General features: G+C 48.7%; 8 protein-coding genes across 8 annotated transcripts; 2 read left to right on the forward strand and 6 right to left on the reverse strand.

Moving 5' to 3' along the window:
* Positions 1-831: 831 nt before the first annotated feature.
* N7516_004670 (putative C2H2 finger domain protein) lies at positions 832-2,448 on the reverse strand (the record flags this gene model as incomplete). The annotated part of the gene is made up of 3 exons (XM_057217390.1): positions 832-1,669; positions 1,851-2,332; positions 2,434-2,448. The coding sequence occupies 3 exons, from the start codon at positions 2,446-2,448 to the stop codon at positions 832-834; spliced, it is 1,335 nt and encodes a 444-aa protein (XP_057079273.1).
* A 2,075-nt stretch (positions 2,449-4,523) lies between these two features.
* N7516_004671 (putative nicotinamide N-methyltransferase) lies at positions 4,524-5,669 on the forward strand (the record flags this gene model as incomplete). Its single annotated transcript, XM_057217391.1, has 2 exons — positions 4,524-5,022; positions 5,128-5,669. 2 exons carry the CDS (start codon positions 4,524-4,526, stop codon positions 5,667-5,669), a joined length of 1,041 nt encoding a protein of 346 aa, XP_057079274.1.
* A 227-nt stretch (positions 5,670-5,896) lies between these two features.
* N7516_004672 (putative S-adenosylmethionine-dependent methyltransferase) lies at positions 5,897-7,124 on the reverse strand (the record flags this gene model as incomplete). The annotated part of the gene is made up of 2 exons (XM_057217392.1): positions 5,897-6,863; positions 7,066-7,124. The coding sequence occupies 2 exons, from the start codon at positions 7,122-7,124 to the stop codon at positions 5,897-5,899; spliced, it is 1,026 nt and encodes a 341-aa protein (XP_057079275.1).
* An 859-nt stretch (positions 7,125-7,983) lies between these two features.
* Positions 7,984-10,110, reverse strand: dspD (putative protein-tyrosine phosphatase; the record flags this gene model as incomplete). The annotated part of the gene is made up of 1 exon (XM_057217393.1): positions 7,984-10,110. The coding sequence occupies one exon, from the start codon at positions 10,108-10,110 to the stop codon at positions 7,984-7,986; it is 2,127 nt and encodes a 708-aa protein (XP_057079276.1).
* Positions 10,111-13,664: 3,554 nt separating this feature from the next.
* Positions 13,665-16,171, forward strand: N7516_004674 (putative LPXTG-motif cell wall anchor domain protein; the record flags this gene model as incomplete). Its single annotated transcript, XM_057217394.1, has 2 exons — positions 13,665-14,192; positions 14,324-16,171. 2 exons carry the CDS (start codon positions 13,665-13,667, stop codon positions 16,169-16,171), a joined length of 2,376 nt encoding a protein of 791 aa, XP_057079277.1.
* A 1,658-nt stretch (positions 16,172-17,829) lies between these two features.
* N7516_004675 (KH domain-containing protein) lies at positions 17,830-19,155 on the reverse strand. Its single transcript, XM_057217395.1, has 2 exons — positions 18,693-19,155; positions 17,830-18,553 (listed from the first exon to the last, which is right to left on the reverse strand). Exons 1-2 carry the CDS (start codon positions 19,084-19,086, stop codon positions 17,853-17,855), a joined length of 1,095 nt encoding a protein of 364 aa, XP_057079278.1. The 5' UTR covers positions 19,087-19,155; the 3' UTR covers positions 17,830-17,852.
* Positions 19,156-19,732: 577 nt separating this feature from the next.
* Positions 19,733-21,126, reverse strand: N7516_004676 (alcohol dehydrogenase family protein; the record flags this gene model as incomplete). The annotated part of the gene is made up of 6 exons (XM_057217396.1): positions 19,733-19,835; positions 19,893-20,014; positions 20,069-20,533; positions 20,595-20,691; positions 20,765-20,911; positions 20,978-21,126. The coding sequence occupies 6 exons, from the start codon at positions 21,124-21,126 to the stop codon at positions 19,733-19,735; spliced, it is 1,083 nt and encodes a 360-aa protein (XP_057079279.1).
* Positions 21,127-21,921: 795 nt separating this feature from the next.
* N7516_004677 (putative Yippee zinc-binding protein Moh1) lies at positions 21,922-22,329 on the reverse strand (the record flags this gene model as incomplete). Its single annotated transcript, XM_057217397.1, has 2 exons — positions 21,922-22,155; positions 22,231-22,329. The coding sequence occupies 2 exons, from the start codon at positions 22,327-22,329 to the stop codon at positions 21,922-21,924; spliced, it is 333 nt and encodes a 110-aa protein (XP_057079280.1).
* Between the last annotated feature and the right edge of the window lie 228 nt (positions 22,330-22,557).

Below are 22,557 nucleotides of genomic sequence, written 5' to 3' on the forward strand. Positions count from 1 at the left end.
GCAGAACCTCTTTTACTTATCTATCCCATATCTTCAACTATGACGAAACATCCGAAAAAAAGATGGACCTTTACCCCGTAGTGGGTCTTTATTTCCCCGCTTATGATGTACAGGTACGCAGACAGATATGGAAATGACCTGTAGATCTACATTCTGAAGCAATATAGTACGTTCATGAGATATATATTCATTGTATGCCCCGTCCGAGGGTTGAGTACACGAGAGTGAGGGACCATAGGTGAGGATATATAGAAGAGTGAGGGCAAGCAAACGGAGAGAAAAGAATGGACGAGATACACATGTGGGAAAAGTAGGGAAGCGGATCGTAGAATTTGTGGGTTTGGTATATATGTGCGAGGTGAGAGGCCAAAACAGAACCAAAAAAGGACAAACGAGAAGCATAGGAGACATGGAAGGGGTCATGTCCCTATGGATATAAGTATTTGATGGGGATGATAAATATGCGCCGGCTATACGGAGTATGGCCATTTATAGGGGTTTCCAGAACAGGGCAAAACAAAACACAAAGGAGAAAAAAAAAAAACCAAAAAGCGGGCCAAGGAGACATGATTGATACATGGGGATCTCAAAAGGTAGTGAAAAAAAGGTCCCGAGAATAGTGAAATACTCCGTTGAGAAAAGAGCTCTGAACGATTATTGAACATTGGCTCAATTCTCCATCTGGAGTGGTTTGTAAACATGTAAACAAGAAGGTTCAAAAAATTCGCTCAAGCTCGTACATGAGATCGTGAAGGGGTCGTGGTTCAGCAATGCGCCGATTTGACCCAAGGACTGGCTCGGAGGCGCGCAGGCGCGGAGAGGGTGGGGGATCTACTCTTCCATGTGGCCAAAGACACCGCCATCGTCGTCGTCGGCCGGCGCAGAGCGGTTACCAAAGTCAACATCGGCGTTGCGACGTTGACGGGATTTCTGCGCATCGTCACCACCAGTACGGACTTCACGCTCATCCGACACCTTGTACGACAGCGACGGGTTGAGCGAGCGGGACAAGAAGATGTTGGCCTCGGAGTCTCGGCGAGCGGCCTCCTCTGTGGGGCGCGATTGAGGGGAATAGATAGCCTGGTTGCTCGGGTGGCTACTTGAGTCCAAGTAGCGCGCCGGCAGCGGAGGCACTGGTGGGACGTCGGGGGTCATGGAAACAGGTCCCGTGCGAGGAGTCCCGAAATTGCACAGACCAATGGCCGCGGCAAGATCCGCCTCATCATCCTCGTGTAACCGTGTGTTCGCAGTCGAAGGACGGGTGTCGATGCTCGAGTGGCGGAAGTGGGAGAAGCTTGGCGAGTGCAGCGGAGCACTCTCATTGTACGAACTGGAGGGAATGGACTGGTAAGAACGAGAGAGACCGGACGCGTTGCTGACGCTGGGGCGTTTGGTCCATTGTGCCGGCACACCCGACATCTCGAAATCGTCGTCTTCCTCCGAGTCCATTGGGGGAGGCGTGGTCTCAACGGAACTGATGCCATCCCGCATTTCCGACAGGGCGTCCGGCGATCCAGACGACAATTCCGACTCCAACTCGGCGGACTCATCGGGTGGATCGTCGTGGTTCATGGTGACCAGAACGGAGGCAGCCTCCAGCAGTTGAACCTGCTGATGCTTGGAGATGAGAAGTTTCGAAGTAACGGACCATGCTGGGTCGTGTTCCCACCTAAGATACCACGAAGGAAAAAAAAACACGTCAATCAAATGCTGTTGAAAGGGATGGAAGAAAGGGGGGCAGTGACGAAGGGGGAGTTGAATAACCACGAGGGCGACCTGCACAGAGCCGACATGGTGCATATTCCCGATCGAGCTAGAAGAAGACGGCCGAGCGGTAGGGGGATACACACATATGCTTAGACAAGCAGCTGCCATGCTTATACCCTTTCCCGCAGCGATCGCAACGTATGGCTGTCGAAGCACGCTTCCCTTCGGTTTTGAGTTGGGCACCCTCGCTGGCTCGGCGGTTTCGGTTCTTGGGCTTGCCATCGGAATGGTCCGATCCCGGAGAACCTTTACGGGCGACCGGTGATTCCTGGCTGGGGCTATTGATGCTGCGGGAGAGGTAGGAGCTAAATCCAGATACGTTTCCGATGGAGCCGGACTCTATTCCCTTGCGGCCTGCAAGGCCGCGACGATGCGCACCCATTGGGAGCGAGGTGGCCTCCCCGCCCTCCATGGAGGCGGCGACTGCGGCGGCAGCATTGGCTGCGGCGGTGGTGACACTCTTCCGGCGTGTTACACGGTGATTTGGATTGAGAGCACCTAGCGAGATCGAATGCGCGTGATGGCGCTGGCTAGAATTGGGGAGAGGACGTGACATGGACAATTCCTGTGACTGGCCCTTTGGCCAATAAATTAGCATGGTTCTCCTCCAAAAAAAAAAAAAAAAAAAAAAGAACAAGGTGTCAGGTAGAAATGCTGGGCACTTACCTTGAATGAGGCCATGGTAAGAATTGAGAGGAAGCTTCCAATGGAATTGACAACCCTCTAGGACACTAGTTGCCCTCAATTTAGTGAAGGCGAAATAAGGCGGAGTTCTGGGTCCGAGATATATAGGTAGAGAAGAGCAATGAGTGCAAGAAGAGGAAATGAAGAGAGAGAGAGAGAGAATAATAGTGAATAAAGAAAATAAGAAAAGATGAGTGAATCCAAAAAAAGAAAGGTGGAAGGGAAAAAAAAAAGAGGAGAAAGAAGGAGAGAAAGAGTCAGGGCCGGTATGAGCCAAAATCGCTCAGGTTTGCGGGGGCCTTTCCCTTTGAGCATGCGGGGGGGAGCGATCACCGGTCACACATACGAGATTAGTATTTTATTGCTAATATTTTATTGAAGATATGTATGCCTTTAAGACTATATTATTGTCTATGCTTCATACCTAGGTAATGTTATGTTCCCTAAGTATGCCCTATATTGTGTGTTGTATCTGTGTGTGTGTGTGTGTGTGTGTGTGTGTGTGTGTTGCAATGCCTCTGATGTGATAGTAGAGTGGATCCACTTATCCGAATAAAGACATGTTAAAAAAGTAACAAGTAAACCCTTTTGACTTCTAGTGAATTCCGATGAATTCGGATGGCGAATGTTGGGCAGACTCTCTTCTTAAATATCATATTTGGTAATGTGTCTTAATACCTCGGATGGCGTTCCGTACAGGGGAAGGGCCTGCGCCCTGGTTCTGAAGGATAGTCCCATGGGTCCAGGCTCAGGCTATAAAAGAATAACCCAATTCCTTTGATAATAGAGACCTTCAATGTTATATGCAAAATACAAAATACCGTAGATAACCTTGGAATTTAAGTAAACAGTGTTGCTTAGAAAAAAATAAATAAAACATCCAGTTGCCTGACGATCAACTAGGGTCACAAGATGGGATAGCTGAACTCCAGACTCAAGTACCAATCAGGTTACTTGGTTCCGACCCGGGCAATGACGAATGTGTATTGATAGGAGATGGCCGTAAGTACTTCCAACTAGTGACTTTGAAAGTACCGACTCTGTACTGGTTTGTCATGTATCAACCAGATCACCTGCATAGCATCGACCGGTCTAGTGCTTAGAAGAGGGTGGATTTGGTGGATCTAATGATGTCATTGGGCTTAGTCAAAGATATCACCTGATACACTCCAGCTGATACAATCTAATTTATGTATATAATTATATAATTATATAATTACCTTCATATGTATGTAACTATGTTGTATGCAGTATAAGAATAAATCTGTTTACTGTGGCAAAGCTTAGACCTCGTGAGGAATTGTGGCTGATCACCCAATCCCAGGATAAGTCCCAAGGCAGCACTGAAGGGGCCAGGTGTCAATTTATAATCGCTCAGGTCACCACCTGGGCATAAGCCTACAACAAATTGTACGATCAGGTCGCGCCATCTCGCACGCTAACGCCGGTGGGAGAGGATCATTACTCCGAGCGTCACACTATCCTTTTGCGCACGAGCACTTTGGGAACCTAGGAGCGGAATTATTTTGGCGCCCTTCATAGTGGGAGACACCCCTGATATTTCTGGGTTCTGGCACATTCCTAAGGTTCCTGTCCCGCGATTATGGCTGAAACAATTCGGGACATTCTTCTTGTCGGTATTATTATTGGATTAGAAGGTTGGATTGATGTCGATCCAATTATTAGAGCTATCAAGAGCTATCATAGCTCTTGAAATTATTTCTTAAATGGTTTTATAAAGATAACATTTTCAACCCCATTATTATTCTCCCGAGGTCCCAATTTGGTGCTGCCATGACGTGGTCGGACCTCCAGGGCTGAAAGGCGGAGGGAATCTCACCCAATCTACCAAGTTATCAAACAATGCAAACACTTCATTAAAAAAAAAAACAGCCGATAAGAGATAAGAGATGAAGATTGGACATGGATCACAACGGACTCACATGATACATGATAGAGGCCAATTGACTTTTCAATTATACAAACCTTCAAGATCTATACTTCGACTTCGTGCATACCAGATCCAATCCCACCACACACTAACTGAAAAAAATCCCTCATAAACCGCAGCAATGCTCCATTCCCGTCTACGACCCCTCCCCCGCCGCCATCATCCCACCAACACACCCAGCGCCCCAACACCAGAATTCCAAAACGAAGACGTCGACACCGAAATCGACGAATCGTCCGAGGACCTCTTCAGTGCATTCCTCCCCCACCTTTTCCCAGACGATGCACCTTCCTTCCACGGCGACCCAGGCCAACACCTCCTCTACAGCTCCCCGCGCTATGGCGACCTCAACATCATGGTCCCCAGCTACCCAAGCTCAAGCCAGAAGCGATCCGAGGAGATCGCTGCAGGCCAAGCCAAGGCAGATGGATCAGTGAACCCGGTCGACGAGGGACGCAAGCTCTTCGCGCATTTCCTTTGGAGCGCGGCGATGGTAGTCGCAGAGGGTGTTGAGCAGGCGGATACACCCACCGCACCAGGCGAACTAGAGATAGAAACCCAGAGAGAAACCCGGGAGTTGTGGAATATCAAGGGCGAGAGTGTGCTCGAGTTGGGTGCTGGTATGTTGGCAGTTTATACTGTTCTCCCCCCCCACTCCCCGCCACCAATCCCAACCCTAACCCAACCCAACCCAACACAAACTAACGCATTCATATTATATACAGGCGCCGCCCTTCCTTCTGTAATCTGTGCTCTAGCCGACGCCTCGAAGGTTGTGGCAACGGACCACCCGTCCTCGCCTGCGTTCAGCGGCGCAATCGCTTTTAATATAGAGCACAATCTAGCCAAGCGCACGCCTCGGGTCGCGGGAGAAGTGTCAATGCATCCGCATGAATGGGGTGTGTTAGATGATTCCTTCGCGACGGCAAATAAGGGTGGATTTTCGCGCATCGTTGCGGCGGATTGTTTCTGGATGCTCTCGCAGCATGGGAACCTCGCCCGCACGATGCAATGGTTCCTTTCGCCGGGTGGAAAGGTGTGGGTCGTTTCTGGATTCCATACGGGACGGGCGATTGTTGCGGGGTTCTTTGAGACGGTTCTTAAGAATGGGTTTGTGATTGAGAGTATCTATGAGAGGGATTTGGTTGCAAGATTGGAGGATGGGGGTGAGATTCGCAGGGAGTGGGTTCCAGTTAGGGAAGGGGAGGGTACGGAGAATCAGAAGAGATGGTGTGTTATTGCTGTTTTGAAGAGGAAGGGGGAGTAGAGTTGTGGCTTGTGGTTTTGATGGTGGTATTGGGTGGGCTTTTGAGCGATATCTTGTCCATTTTCCTTGCATGATGAGATTACGAGCATAAAATTAGATGAGCATATAAAAATGTTTGGCATATTTCGGTACTATATTCAGCATGTCTCTATACTGGCTATCTGCAATCCATCTTCTTTTTGGCTTAGGGGTATAGTTCGCATGATATTCCGCAGCTCCACTAAGTATCAAGCATCCCCAAGTCTCTGGAAACACACCGTACAAACTCCCTGTCCCTCATGTCCTCCAAACCGGAACCGAGGATACTCAACACGGCCCCAAACCGCGAACCGATCCCCACTCGTCCGATCGGCAGTGAACCAATGCACCAGCTCTTCCTCAGTCCAGTTGCAGGTAGTAACAATCAAGAACCCACCGCGCCGCACTAAACGCCGCGCGATATCAGGGTACCTCTCACAGACACGGGTGGTCTTCGCATCATCAGCTAACGAGACGGCATCGAACGTCCCCTTGTCGAGGACGATATCGAAGCCGCCTTCCTGGTAAGGGAACCAGGGGAGTGTTTCCTCCGAGGGAGAGGATGAGGAGGGAGATACCTCGAGCCCGGTCTCAGAAAGAAGAGCCTTAGAGCCGAGGATATCCCACTCCTCGAACTGGATTGATGTTTCATGTTCCGACAAGTCATTAGATCCAGTCTCTGCTTCGGCCTTGGTCTCAGTCTCGACTTCTGCTTCCTCTTCATCATCAGATTCATCCTCATCCTCATCCTCAGAGTCACTCCGATAAGCCGAATGACCTCTCACACGCTGCAACTCCCTAGCAAGCTCAACACTCTGACGTGAGTAATCAACGCCAACAAGACGCCCCGCGTACCCGCCTCTTTTCCTAAGCAGTGCAAGCATACTCCCATTCCCAGTACCGAGATCAAGAACACTCGGTTGGCGGGGGCTTTTCTTGTGTGCTGTATTGCGCGGCGACAAGGGGAAGGACTTGCGCGTGAGGAAGTGGAGGACTTTTTGCGGGGCGTTGTGTTCAGAGAACCAAGATGTGCCTGGGTCGTCCTCTTCATTTACGTCGGAAGTGGTTGATGCGGCATCGTCATCATTTTGGTCTGACGTGTCGTTGGCATTGGGGTCATTCTTAGGAGCTTCGTGCGAGATGTGGGCTAGGGTGCGGGCGTAGTAGGATTCCCAGCTAGGTTTGGAGTGTTAGTTTACGTTTGAAGAATCGGTTTGGATATCAAAGACAGTCTTATAGATCAATTGGTAGCCCAATTGATCCATTGCTGTATTCGCTGTACTGTATACAACACTTGTGGAGGGGCAGAGCGGGGTACATAGATTCCCGGTCCTTGCGTCCAGCAGAGGAAGAGGGTGCGGCTAACAAGAACACATACTAGTCTTTTGTGCCCAGCTCGCTCGGCGAGAGGTATGCCGGATGAGATTCTTCAGCCATTGTCGCGTGGAGAGGATGCGCAAGGAAAAATTTAGGTTGGAGGGGCTTATCGCTATCTCCGTTCTAATCAACAAAACAGTCTGAAGCCACGATTGGATCTACTAGAACTAGACTTGATGCCGTATGTGTTTTACAAATTTACGAGAAAACAATTGAAGCCTAACGTCGATCTCTATTGTGAGAATGCGCAAATGGGGTATTCATCATGCCATCCCTTCACCCATAAACCAAGAAGCTCACCACACGAATGCTGAACAACGCAAAGAAAGGCATAGAAGAACCAACGACCTTGTCAATGCGGCAAGATGGAAAATAGGAGGGTGACACGAAATAACCAAGCGAACGTGAGACAAAAGCCGCAAAACCCAAAAGAGATAGGAACCTCCGATAATATTACAGGTACTAGGCAAAAGGAAACAGAAGAGTCTGTTTCGATCTTTGAAGGCCTGGCCTTGGTATCAATTCGTCCGTTTTGGACACCCGAGACGCCAATGGGGGTAAAAAAAAAAAAGTGGGAAAAAAATTCAAACGATGGTGACCAGTAATGGCGTTGGCAAGACCCGTAGGTTCAAATGACAAAAAGAAATATGCAGTAAGTATGCAAGTCGGAAAAAAATGGCGATGAGGGACAGCAAAGCCTGCTTTGGTCATGAGTATCATCAAGCCAGTCATCTGATTGAGATGAGTGGAAGAAATTAATAAGTGGGAATAGAACGGTTGCATTGACCCCCGGGACACGATGCACGGGATCCCGGGGATGGCTGAGCAGATGGTCTTCAAATCAGGAAAGAGACATGAAAAATATGTCGGGTCATGGAATCGTTGCAAGCCTGGTCTCAAAGGACACAAGGCGGAGAGATCACAAGAATTCATCAATGGATCTCATGATCAGGGGCTCGCCACCAGATGGAGGGGAGCGGGGGTCTGCCGGTTCGGTGGCAAAGCCCATGGCGTGGGGAATGGGAGGTGAAGATAAGGCTGCGGAGCGATCGATTCGGTGGAATGATCGTGGTGCCAAAGGAGCCGGTGAGAGGAACTCATTTGTCCTCGGTGAAAACAAATCACCACTGAAGTCTGGCGCATCACGTACAAACACATGGGTCTGAACCAGCGGGTCACAGCTGCTGACGCTACGCGGCAACCCTCGTAGCCGACCCGAGGCAGGTCCCACGGACTGGAACTTCTGTCGGAATGGGAGGGGTCGGGGGGACAGACTCCGCTTGGGCGAGTAGGACTTGAATTTTGTGTAGGTACCGTCGTCGCTCGTAGTGGGACGCATTGAAGTCGTTTCGGGGATCGAGAGGCAGCTAACTGAAGGTGCCTGCGGCAGTCCGCGGAAGGCTGGTCGGCTTGATTCGTTGGACGCTGGGCGCTCAGCTCGTGCCACCTGAGGCTCTGAGCTTCTTCGGCCGGTTTGGACAAACCACTCCTGAGGTGGGGGTTTTGAGGTAGATCCCCGCAGCAATTTAGAGCGGAAGTCTGTGAGCTGGTAGATGAGACTCATGTTGGGGCCAACCCACTGGCTGCGTCCCTTAACTGCTTCGTACATCGAGTTGAAATCCAGATGTCTGTTTTTGTACAATCCGTAGGCAATCACTAACGATGCTGAGCGGCTGGCGCCCAGCTGGCAATGCACGAGAACTTTCTTTCCTTCAGCGACACGGTCCTCGATGAGCTCACAAAGCGGGAGCAGGTCTTCGAGAATTTCGGAGTTATGGTCCCAACCGACATGGAGGTACTCCGGTGCTGGTGTTGGTGCTGTAGGACTTGCGGTCGTAGGGGCTGCCGACTCGGAGTCTGAGGGCTGGAATTCCCAGGCAGACTTGAAGGACATTTCTGAAATCGCAGTCTGAGGCTCGCTGCGGGAGAAGCGTTTCGAGGCCATGGAGGCGTTCCGCCAGGTGCTCATCACTGTATCATTTCGCTCGTCCTTGCTAGAACTGAATGGGTTCACCACTTCTTTGGCGACGTTGATCACCACATCAAATTTGGACGCTTCTTCCGCTGTTGGTTCTAGATACAAGTAGACACCAGAGTCATGGATTCGGATGGGTCCATCCGGGTAACCACGATCCTTCTTGCGGGTCGACTCGCGCGAGTCGAGATGGTCATCCTCTTCTTCTAGTCCATCAAGAACACGGTGAGAGAAGCCAGATCCGTCAACCGGCTTCAAGGTGACAGGTGACACAGCATCATCGGAAGATGCGCGGCGCGCACCTTGCGACATTAGCCGAGGAAGTTGCATACCTCCCCGCGGGGCGAACGAAGGCGATGTAACCGATGCAAGCGAAGGTGAGGATTCCGCGTGACGTAGGGATGGAGTTGGGGGCACGGCATCGGTGGCGATAGCGGAGAACGGTTTATTAAATGTGGGGGTCTGGATGGTGAGATTCGCGGCGCGTCGCTTCGTGCTCTTGCTTTTGGAAGGGATCGCGATGGGAGATGGCAGGGCATCGAAGTGGTGTTTTGACGTTGTTTCCACCACGGATGCAGTAGCGATAGGTGGGCGAGACTGAGATGGGGGCGGCATTCGCAAGGACAAGTTCTTGAGATTACGCGCTCGCCGATTCGGGGAGTCTGGGCGCGGATTATGGGAAGTCGGGTGCGATAGGCGGGGTTCACCAACAGGCGCAAGCCGCGGGGGAAGCTCCACGGGCCGTGTGGAAGGCATGAACTTTGGGTATGAGACGGACATGGCAGAGGGGGATTCCGGGGATGAGCTCGGAGAGATGTCACCCCCGCCGGGGGAATCAAAGGGCGAAATGGTGGTGGTTGGGGAGGACTCGGTTGATACTGAGGTCATGGATGAAACACTTTCGCGGTGGGGGGAAGGAAGTAGGCGTGTGTTGACAGGAACATGGGTAGGGTATTGAAGAGGGTGGATGGTGTTTGCTTCTTCTTTGTATCGCGGAAGGGGACCACCAAACACCGACATGAAAGACGGAAATGAGTCCGGAAAGGACGCCTGGCTAGTTTGCACTGGCATTGTCCGAAAAAGTCGACACTGTGAAGAAAAGAAGTTCCTTTCAATTCAGCTCTCAATAGAGGGCTAGAATGGCATTCGGGATCAAGAATACACTTGCTACCTGCGCAAATGGGGTCTCCATGGGGAAGAGCGTTAGCTTTGAATCTAGGGCAGCTGAAATGCAAGGGTTTAAGACTAATGATCCGATCATGCAAATCACAAGGGGAAAAGCATCCACACAATGCACGATGTCATGACAAAGTGGGAACCAGTGGGAACCAGTGTAATAAAGAGGTTGGATATGAGAAGGCTGCCCACATACCAGATCACAAGGGTATGTGTATTTCCTTTTTCTTTTCTTCTTGAAGTATGAGACAAGCAATATGAAGGAATGACAGGATATTCAAAGATCAAAGAGAAAGATCAAAGATCAAAGAGATGAGAAATCAATAATAAAAAGAGTTTGAGGATAGAATCAAAGCGGTTCCTCCAGGGAACTGGAGAGATAGAAGAGATAGAAGAGAGAGAGAGAGAACAGAGAGAGAGAGAGAGAGAGAAGGTTTGATGTAGAAAGGGAAAAAGGAAAAGAAAGAAGAAAGAAGAGTATACGAGTTTTGGACCCTTTGTGTTTTTATTTAGAGATCTCTTCAAGTGTGTATGGGGAGTACATTTGTATACCTTCTGTAACATACAATACATACCAACCAAAAAAAAAAAAAAAAAGAGGGGATAAAACCAATCAATGCCCTGTGCTCTAATTTTAGCCGCCCTGGAATGTTTCGTCGGCGTCAAACCAAGGTAGATGAGAGGCTCGAGAGTGTGCCTTCTCCTACCTTAGTGTGTTATTATCTTTCTACTACATTGTTACAGGTATTTTCTATCCTTACAAATGATTGGAATTCTAATTCTTTCTATATCTCTCAATGATACCTAGGTAGTTAGTTAATTATGATGTAGTTATATTATAGGGAGTACTTATAGGTCCCACATAGCACAGCTGAGTATGTTTCCTTAAAAGTTGGAGAAGATTGACAATCTGTTACACACAGTACGGAGTACGGAGTACCCCGTAGATGTACACACGGCTAAAGACCGAGATGACAAGGGGGAAACACTGAGACGGGATATGGTGGAGATGTGCTGTGCGTAGTAACCCGAAAGGGAGAGAGAGTCGATTTGGTCAATTCCAAATTCACTTTCCCGTCTATCTCTCTCTCGGTAGAACTCCACTATTTTCTATGTATGGGGTATACAATATAGCTGTAGATAGTTATATAACTATATACAATATAATTATCCAAAGGCAACCACTTCCAAGGCTGAAAAGTGAAAATAAATTCGAATGGGTGAACGGTGGGCTGGCTGATCCTATGGAGATTGTGTGGGTATGATACCATTGGGCCATTTAAATGTGTTTTAGGGGCCATCTCCAAAATTGGAACAGAGAGATATCTGATTGGATGATATCAAGAGGCAAAGGCACAACCTGAAACCCCATGGATCTGGGTTTGGCGCTGTATGAAACACACCAAACTCATACTAGTGGGAAACCAGTGGGTCTTGGCACTTACCACTGAGATCGTATACATTTTAGTTTCTACAATATATGTAACTAGTTACTCCGTATCGGCACATACAAACATACATAATAATCAAATGTCATTCAATTACATACATTCTAAACAATCATAACTAACTAGAAGTGGTTATACTAGGTAGGTTACTATATTACATTATTACATCAGCCTGGATGTGAAGACTTAGGGGAGTGATTGAAGCCCGAGAGGCCCACTATAGTTTCGGGGAATGACGAGTGATCGGCCTTTTCCACGTGGATTGTCGTAACAATCCTGAAACTAGATCTTCACTTTTGCGATGTGCCGAGTCTAGAGAGGCATTCCCGTCTAAAATCTGGTTTTGAGGCAGAGAAGTTCCGAATAGATAGACCCCCTGACGTTCTTAATTCTGAGGGAAATCCCAAATGTTTCACCATAAAATTGCTTCTAAAAATAAAGTGAATTAAGTGAATTATACGATATGCGCGTCTTACGTTCGACATGCTTGTGTTTCAGACTTGAAGAACACTTTCCATTAGTTTATCTCATACAAGGACAGCTTGTTCAATTAAACTACTCTATACCGATCAACTCCTGGTCTGGTCTTTATTGATGCATGTACGGAGTATACAACATACAAACATATAGAGAGATTGCAAACGGCATTGTGGTTCACTAGCCACCCGTTGCAAGATGCAATATAGCGAGCGCTCTCCAGATTATTCCACAAATAGATACTTGTTTAATCTAAACAAAGTACGTACGTACCAAGTTGGTCCACATCCTCCATACAAGGTGTATGCCTTGGTAGTGGATTGCAACAATATGCACGTAACAATCCATTTGTCACGCGATGGCTAAGTGGCAGTGCCCCAGGTTGAAGGATTCGGCTAATAGTGATCACTTTGTATACAAGAATCTAGACAAGGCGTTCTGTAGGTTTTCCAATGATATTGGCAAGACCACATGAAATACTCCGCACACTAGGAGGACATCGATCACTGAATAAGCCCCTTTATTGGCATGGCCTTGCTTGTCTCTTCTCTAAGTATAGCCCAATGTTCCAAGGTTGAGGCAGTGCCACACTACTACTAGTTTACCTTTGCCACTCAATTGACCTTGGAAGCAGGATATTTAATAGCAAGAACAACTTACGAGCACCTACAACATAGACTACTTTTCCTAGCCCAGGCTGTCCACTTTGCATTTCAGTGTTCATTTAGGGGGAGGAATTGAAAGCAGCACATTAGAAGAGAATGATATTTATCCACACATTCGGCTGACTTTCTACTTTTTCCATTCCGAGATTGACTGGCATCCTCAATATTTCCCACTATGTACTTTGTACATTTGATGAAGTCTTAGTGTGTACTTATAACTATGTAGATTTGTAACTCCATGGATGTATCCAATATTAAACATTGAAGTACATACGAATAACCCGATAACCACTCGAATTGAGCAGTTTGTTTTCCAACGTCCAAATTCAATTTGTTTCAAAGTAACCATGGTCTTAGCGGAGTGAACCATGGTTCACTACTTTTTTTTTTTTTTTTTTTTTTTTGTTTTTTTCCGCTCTCTCTTCGTATATTTCAGTTCTTAGTTAACTACCTAGGTATATCTACATAACTAGTTATTTAATAGTTGGTAAGTACTCTAAATAATATCATCCAGCATATTGAGTCTACACCTTCAATATCTCAATCTTAGCCAAAAAGGAAAAAAAGTCAACAAAAATCCAATAGAAAAAAGTAAAAGGCTCGTCTATATTGAAATTTTTTCCCACAGTGTATACCCGCATCCAATATTCTTTCTGACAGGTCATGTCCATGAGTCCTTACTGACATCCTGCAATGACTATGAACTGTGCATATTTCCAATCTGTCGGAACTATACAATCCTAGCTTTTCCCCAGAATCGAGGAATACTTCAATACTTCACACCAAAAGGTACTAATAGTACTTCACCGTACTCTGTACAACGTACAGTGTACAGAGTACACACACACACAAGTACATGATGGCTGCAGGTTCCCGTGACCATTTGCAGCCCAACCAGGTCAATCAACATCATGACTATGACCATGACCAGCATTTCCAGCATTTCCAACATTTCCAACGTTTTCCTCATTCCCGTTCTTTGTCGTTGCACACTCGCTTCGACGGCCCCACCGATGAAACACCCAATCTAACTACCAAACGCTCCTTATTGCACCGCGCCCGGCGATCCGTCCTAAGCTTCAGCTCACCCAGCCCCCAAGCTTCTGAATCTCCCCATGCCTCAAAGAGGCCCAGACAGGACGAATTATACCAAGATCGCCCTGATGTGAAAAGAACAATGCCATCAAGTCTGGCTTATTCTGGAGCGACCAGAACCTTAAATGACAATGCTCGCTCTCTTAACAGCTCTTTAAACGGTACTCATCGGGGAATCGAGGACAAGTCCTCGATGGACGAGGGCCGCCCAAAGAACGAGGATGTCTTCCTAAATATTGCGAGAGCCGATTCCAGCCATCGCGACTCGCTAGGTCGCTCGGATTTCAGACGGGTAAGTGAGAATAATACAAAGTCCTGGAGCCGATCGCATTCCTGATCGCTCTGCGAATTCATCGACCGTAGCATCCCGCTTAACCCCCTTCTTGCGACATTCCCGATAACTAACGAGAACATATGGACTAGTCACGACTGGGTTATTCTAGCCAAAGTCTACGGTCGCCAACGACAGAACAAACCCCCTCACCCGATCAGCGGTATAGCAATATCGACAGCCCCTTGCATTTCCAGAACGATTCCCCCACTGCCCCCTACAGCTCCATCCACACTCCGGCGTCATCCGCCCATCCTCTAGATGACCCAAATCGCTTCCGCTATAGTAGCCTGGGATCCGGCGCGCGATCTGCTGTCGGTGTTCCAAGAAGTCGTTTCAGTCGCACGAGCCCAGAAACTTCACCGCGCACACCTTCCGCCGCTGAGGAGCAGGAGCGTCGATCCTCTATAAACGATCCGCGCATCAATCGCCATTCGGGACTCTCTACAATCCGAAGCAGCCGGCAACCTTCTGCCTCTGAAGTGACCGGGCGACCGCGAGCCGATACAGAACGATCGCGCGCTGATGGAACCGAGTCGACACTGTCCACCACGGCCCCATCCACTGTTTGGGACGAACTGGATGATCTTAAAGATCGGATCAAGAAGCTGGAACTGACAGGGAAGCTACCTCCGTCGTCTTCAGCGGCAATGTACACCCCTACCAATGAGAGACCGCGAACTGCAAACACTGCCATTACCACCTTATCCTCCTCACCGAAGCAGCGCCGCAAAGTCAGCGCCTCGATTGCAGATACTGAACATAGCCCGGTGCACCCGATCCTGCAATCCGCATTGGCCAAGGCCAAAGTTGTCTTGAGCGGTGACGTGTACACCTCCCTCGAAGCGACTATAACCGATGCTTTAAACCTTTCCACCGCGTTGGGCGTCAATACAGCTCCGTCGGGCACCGCCTCTGTTGTGAATGGAGGATATACCTCACCTGAACGACATGCCCGCCGCAAAGCGGACAGTGTGTGCCGTAGCCTGACTGAGCTTTGCCTAGCCTTGACGGATGAGCAACTAAAGAATGCCCGACCGTCGTCGAGTCGCGAGACAAACGTACAGCCCCAATTATCGAATAGCACGGGGGTCGATGCTCGTATGTCCATACCAACTTATCAGCGAAATGGGAACCTGGAGCCCGAAGGAGTTGAGCGGCGCCATAGCACGACTCGCATCTCCAGTCGTCTTGATGCACGTCGAGCATCCCTGGTCAATGCCAGCCCTGGACACACGACGGATAAACAGAGTCCAACCCAATCCCCCAGCATATCTAACCCAACCAGTCGTCTCAATCGCATGTCAAGTTCCCTCCGCAGCCGCAGACTGACCATTGGCGAGGAGAGCGGAGAGACTGAAAGTCCACATAATCGTTCGGTCTCCAGAGCCAATACGGAGATTGGTACACCGCTTCCTGCACAAGCCATCCCCCCTCCTCGGCAACGACTCTCCCAAGGTCACACAGTATCTCGCTCCATTTCCGGTGCGCAGCAGGAGCAAAACGGCCTCGGATACTCCCCCCGTTCCCCGCAATACCAACCATCACAATTGCCCCAGCCACAGGTGCAGTCTGCACAACCTCGGACACCGACTCTCTCATCTAGTCTCTCATTCCGTCGAAGCTACATGAACCCTGCTACGTACACTCCCGCGACTTCCCGTTCCAACATCCAGGCTGGGTCACGCCGTTACGGCCTAACGCCTAGCTTCTCTTCCAATAACGTACAAGGATCTTCCGTCGAAGAAAGTCTGCGCTCGCCCCAAATGGAACCCTCTCAGACGAGAATCTCGACGCCATCGAGCAAAGTAGCAACCAGCTACACGCCAATCCAAACACCACGACTGCGAACGAACAGTTTAGGGGCACGGAGATTCGGTCTTCGAAACCGTGTCCCGACTACCCCCAACAATGTAAACCTCGACGACAGCATCGATTAACGTCCACACCTCTCATATCATCCATGCATGCCAACCGTCCACATAGCCGGTTACGTCACCTTCAACTCTTTTACGCAGCGACCCCGCATCTGATCCTGTTTCTTTCGGACATCTGCTTCGACACCAGCGTTCTCGTTCCATCTTTCGAAAGAACTTTGCTTGTTTATGCATGTCTCACTCATCAGTCAGCATGACAGTTGGAAGTTTCACCTTCTGTCCACAGTTCCACACACAACATTACGCTATGCGTTCTAACGAATCTCCTCTGTAATTGATTTTGATTTTGAGAAGAAACCACACCCGTCACGCTGCCAGCACATCACCCATCCTATTCTATGTCTACATTTCTCTCTGTGATATTTGTCTGTTGGGAAATATCTCTGACAGCAAAAAAAACACATCGTCTCACTACCGTAGACATATCAATCTGCCTACTGGTGGTTTGTCAAATTCATGTACAAAAACCTACCATTGGCGGCGTCTCTTGTCCATAATACCTCTACCGGGTGTCACTTTTTCATTTGTGTATCACGGCCTAAGGGGTTTCATATCACTTTACTTTTCCCTGTTTTTTTTTTTTTTTTTCCTTTTCCTGTTTATCCTTTTGTCGCTTCTCATTTGTTGCGGGCACGTGTTTGTATCTAGGTCTTGTTGCCCGCACGTTGGTCTTCTCTCTTATCTCTTTTGTCAGTGAGTCGCAGATGAGCATTTACATAATGATGGAATGGAATGAAATGAGATATTCAAGAGCTTTCTTGATACTTTTATTGCTCTAGTAATATATATGATCCAAGCATCTAATGCGCTAACCATATATAAGGGATCACTTCCTTGTAGAGTATTTTACAATATTTAGATATGGAAATGTCCTAGTAACATTTTAACACTAGATATTCATGCTTCAGAACAGCCAAGGTAGTACGCAACGAGGAGACAAGAAGCGTTTTTTTAATATTTAAAGGTTTAGTTTTCAAGGGTCAAGATACACCACTATAAGGAGAGGGTAGGGTAAAAGGTGGTAGCATTGCAGTAAGTCAGGGATAGGAAGGGAACAAGAACAGGGTACATAAGTCGAGGAGATAAGAGTGGAGGAAAGACAAGGATCAATATACGCCGCCAGCTACAAACTGGTGGCGTACAAGGTGGAACGATGACAAGGACAAGGAGGGAGGTAGAGACTGGGATGGTGGGCGGAGAGGTCTGTGGTTCAGGAATCGGGGTAAAGACGGATTAAGGACATCAGGGTGACAGTTCAGCTGGATGTAGGGAAGCGAGGGAGGGAATGGAGGTGTGAGGGTTAGGATCGAGAGACATCCGGGTTGCGATGCAATTCAACGCACAATGGTCGATAAAAAGACCACACAAACTTGGTATCTAATACGCATGTGTACCCTCCATCCATCGCAGTGAACTTTTGTCTTTTTTTTTTTGTGAATAGGAGCGATGTGTCGTGAGGCTAGAACCTCAAAAGAGAGCCGAAGAAGATCAAGAGGAAAAGACTAAAGCAAGTGGAATGAAATAGAGGAATAAAAAGGAAATAAAAGAAGCGCTAGCACATGACCGCCGCTGATCGTGACCGACAAGTCTCCAAGGAAGTCGTAAGGTCAGAGAACACAAAGAAGTCCTGCTAGGACCGTCTCATCCGCGCACACACACACATCAGGGATAACCCGGGGGGGGTTTACTCCTGGGGAAGCTGGCTGCGGCGAGTCTTCTCGGCCTCCAGGTTCTCGTAGAGAAGGTACAGGGCCTTTTCGTTAGCCTGAGCACTTCCCATGATGGTGAACATGCGCTCGCCGGTCTCGTCATGAGGAGCCTTGGCGATCGAAATCCGAGCGCCAGAGCTTCGGCGAATCTCTGTGATCTTGGTTCCGCCCCGGCCGATGATGCATCCAACCATGTCCGCAGGAATACTGATGTTCTGGGTCTGGATCTCTTCGCCATCTTCCGTAACTAGGGGGTAACCACGGTTGCCAGCATCGGAGTTGGATCGGCGGTTATATCCACCATCGCTGAAGTCGGCGCCGTTGCCGGTGCGGTTGTACTGGCGGCTGTTGGTGTTGTTCTGGTAGCCATTTCCGGCCGGGGGGTTGTTGCTGAGGGGCTGCGAGCCGCTGAGAGAAGCGCGAACGGCGGGGTTGTAGAGAACGGTACCGGTGCCGCGCTGCCAGTCGTCAAGCAGACACTTGCCGATTTCCCAGATGGCCTTCTCAATGCCCTCGGGGGTACCCTGGACCTCGACAATGCGCTCTGTAGATTGGGGGAGCATTTCCTTCTGCGCAACCATCCGAACACCTGATGCATCTTGGATGTGCTTGATCTTTAGGCCCTGTCGTCCAATAATGGTGCCCATCTGGTTGTGGGAGATCAGAAGGCGAATGGCTGGAGAAAGTTAGAACATGCTCGGATCAGAATGAGAATTTCCGGACACTCTGTATGGGTTCCTTGAACTCCCCATACAAAAGAACAAGTCCAGGTCGAAATATCAAGGGCAAAAAAAAAAAAAAAAGATATCACTTACGGTGGGTCCCATTGTTAGAGACAATGCCGCCCATGCCCATCTGCGGGGCACCCTCCAAAAGACCTTTTGCCACGATCGCATAGGCACGAGCAAGCGAGCGCAATTGGCCAGTGACAGTCAGGACACGGTCATGGACACCGGGAACTACCTTGCTCACACCGGCCTTGACACCAGTCTCGTCGCGGAGATCGGCAACGTTCTTGCCCGCCTTGCCGATGATGACACCGGCCTCCTTAGAGGAAACAATAGCACGCAGAGTCAACTCAGCGATGGCATACTCCTCCTCAGTCTTGAGGGGGGCCTCGAGGTCACCCTGATCGGCGAGGTTGTCGTTGAAGTTATCAGTCATGGGCTCGTCCACGACAGTGGTTTGGTGAATCTCAGTGGAATCCATTTTTGTCGGTAATCGGTAATCGATGGAGGTGGGAGAAGCGGTTAAGCGGGTTGAAGGAGTCAAGTAACTAAGTTGGCGGAATAGGTTTCTTTAAGACCGTGCGGTCGCGAGATGCGGACGGTAGAGACTTCACACTCACATAGTGGCAAGGTCAGTTTCGTAATAAAGGCAGAAAGGAGTGCGCATGAGATACGCGACTATGCGCAGATTCTCAAGTGAAGGAAATCCCATGCAATAGGACCTAACTAGAAAGAGTGAGGACTTACAGAAGTGGAGAAATTGATGGGGAGGGGGAAATCGGCAGAATCTCGGATTTAAGAGAGAAGAAAGATGAATAGGGAAAATGCAGTTGAGAGAAAGGGGAGGAGAGGGAGGGGGGGAAGAGGAGAAGAAGAAAAGGGAAGAAGGTGAGAGGAGATGGGGGAAGATGTGAAGTGAAGAAGTTCAAGTGGATGGGGGTGGAGAGAGAGAGAGAGAGGTTGCAGGTGTTTTTGCTTTAAGCGGAGAACCCGAGTATATGAAAATCTGCCTCTCATTTTTTCTTTGGACTTCATTCTTTTATATCTTCTTGATATATTCTTTATATTTCTACTCTTCTATTGCTTTTTTTCTATTTAATATTACCTGGTTATATATACATATTCCCCTACTGATCAGCTTGGAATATCACCTTTTGAACCTGCATCTTGTTGAATATGTCATAAGCCTCCACAGCCTGAGAAAGCGGCATGATCTTATCAGCCATGAAGCTATTCACTCTAGTTAGCACGAATGTATCAGTCATATATACCAATGATCAAACTCACCCAAGCTTATGTTGGTTTCTCTTGAGCACCTCTAGAGCCTGAGGGGCAACAGACCGAACAGGGCATCGCCCCATCTGGACAGTAAGGTTCTTGGAATAGGCATCATTGCCGTCCCAAGGAATCTGGATATATCTCATTAGCAACAATACTAAACCCCAGATCCTAGATCTACTTACCTCTCCATTGTGAACGCCAACACTGCTAATAGTTCCCCAAGGTCGCAGAAGTTCGAAGCCAGTGCGCAAGGCAGGACTCAAGCCGACGACCTCGATGACAGCATCAGCGCCACGTCCATTTGTCAGTTCCTGAACACGCTTGTCTAGACCTGCCCGGTCCAGCTGGAAGTTCCACGGCTCAGCACCGAGTGACTTGGCAAGCTCCAGTCTCGACGGGACTGAGTCAACAGCCAGGATATGCTTGGGCTTGTACTCCAGAGCATTGATGAGCGCACAGAGACCGACAGGTCCACATCCAATCAGGACCACTGTCTGATCAGCAATCTGCTGGGGAGTCGAGTTCTTGAATGCATTGTTGGCTGCAAACCAGCCCGTGGGGAAGATATCTCCCATAAGCACCAGATACTTCTCGTCAACGCCCTCGGGGGCCTTCATGGCGGAACCGTCAGCATTGGGGATTCGCGCCTGTGTAGTCTTAAGTATCAGTATGTAGAGCAAAAGCCATAAATATGGTTTAGAAACCCACATATTCAGCCTGTCCACCGTCCAAGCTGTCACATCCAAAAAGACCATTCTTATCACAGCGAGAAGACCACCCTTGCTTGCAGTAGAAGCATTCGCCGCTATCGATGATGTCAGCGCGATGTTCGTACCAACTGCACTGCAAAACGAGCATCTAGTTAGGATGCAACTTACCATGAAGTAGTGAACGCAGTGACAACACGATCACCCTTCTGGAGAGTCTTGACGGCGCTTCCTATCTCAATAACCTCGCCAACAAATTCATGACCCATGATAAATCCCGTTCCGGCGGGCTCCACGCCACGGAACATGTGCAACTCACTTTAGAATATTATGGGAAATTAGCGATAATGGCCTTTTTGCAAGATAAGTATAGATCAATCCCACCTTCCACAAAGCGCGGTATACCCCACCTTCACTACAATATCCTCCGGGTTCTGCACCTTGGGAATAGGCCTCTGCTCAACAGCGACCTTATAGGGGCCATGAAAGACGACCGCCTGCATCATACCAGAATCCGAGGGAGCGGAAGTCATTCTGATAATGGTCAGTTTTTAATACTTTTTACCCGAAATCCGACAGCTGAGGTATGACAGCAGAGACCTACTTTGGGGGTGTGGTGGGGGAATTCGGAGTCAGCTGCTACAATGGCAGTGCATATATCTCAAGCCAAATTCCTTCAATATCGAATGATCAGATTGTAGACGGATCCGAATGGGTCAGAAAGAAATATATTGCCAGTCTCGGGCTTCTGTGCGAATCACTTAGTGGGGCTGGCATGCTAAGCCCACAAGCCCACCTACGCTGGTTGATCTCCACTGAAAGCGCCGAAAATAGAATACAGCTGGAGACGGGTTGTTTTTCTAGTTAGTAAGGTATAGTTCTATACGATGTAGGTGTTTGTAGGTATAACTAGACAGAATAGCTCCAAGGAAATTTGAGTTATTACTCCAAGCAAACGGGCATCCACTCTTATAGATATAAACCATCAAAATGTATTTCAAGGACGTACCAGAAAGAACTGACTGACACCCAAGTTCCGCTCTGCAAATGTGTGGCCAGTTCAGTTCCATTGTGTCCAAAGAAACCGAACAAATAAAAGTAAATACCCCCGGTGACGCCTTTCGCAAATACCAAAGTTGAGAAAGAGAAAATCAAAACCAAGTCACAAGAATCATCAGTCTTGAGAAGCATAAACACTATAATGCTCAGAGAATGCAAATCCCGTTCGTATCATATAACCATGAATCGACCTGTCGGGTGCACGACGAAGATCAAGGTTGACACACATAAGAGCCATCGCATGGGTGGAAGGAAAAACCTCACTCCCACTAACAAACGACACAGAAGAGTTCCTCCTCGAGGATAAACTTGCCCTCCTTGTATTTCTCACTGCTCTCGTACGCCTTGTCGTACTTCCATCCTACCGTTTCCTTGCACTGTCTGCACGCGATATCACGCACAATATGTCGTCCTGTTGTCATGCTGCGCTCTACAGCTTCACCTTGTGTGACGTTGACAACTTGATTGAAGAGGTATGCTTTCCCGTGTTGGCCTCGGAAGTTCTAGGAAGTCGAAAGTCATAGGTCAGCAACGGGCTATTTATAGTAGGAAGTGTGTGATTTGGTGAATTCTCATACCCGGCTCATAATCTCATTGAAGTCTGCCAGATGGGTCTTGCATCCCTTGCAACCAAAGATCTTGTTGGCGGTCAGGTAAACGTTGTATGAGAGACCCATGGTGGCTGTAGTTATGCGGTTATTGTCGGAGGTGGGATGCGTTTCTGTTGGGGTTTCTGAGATGGGCAGCCGAGGTCCTGAGATGTGAGTTCGAGGCAGCGAAGAGCTGACACTTGAATATAGAGGGGATATATTGTCCGTTTATTGAGAAGGAGCCGTGTGTTTGCCTGCTTTCTTCGGTCTGGAGTAGTTGGCCCCGTCTTGGCTTCGGACTTGGGAGGACCTATG

Source organism: Penicillium verrucosum (assembly GCF_028828655.1).
Source record: "Penicillium verrucosum strain IBT 35672 chromosome Unknown utg000001l_segment0_segment0, whole genome shotgun sequence".
In the NCBI taxonomy this organism is placed as follows: domain Eukaryota; kingdom Fungi; phylum Ascomycota; class Eurotiomycetes; order Eurotiales; family Aspergillaceae; genus Penicillium; species Penicillium verrucosum.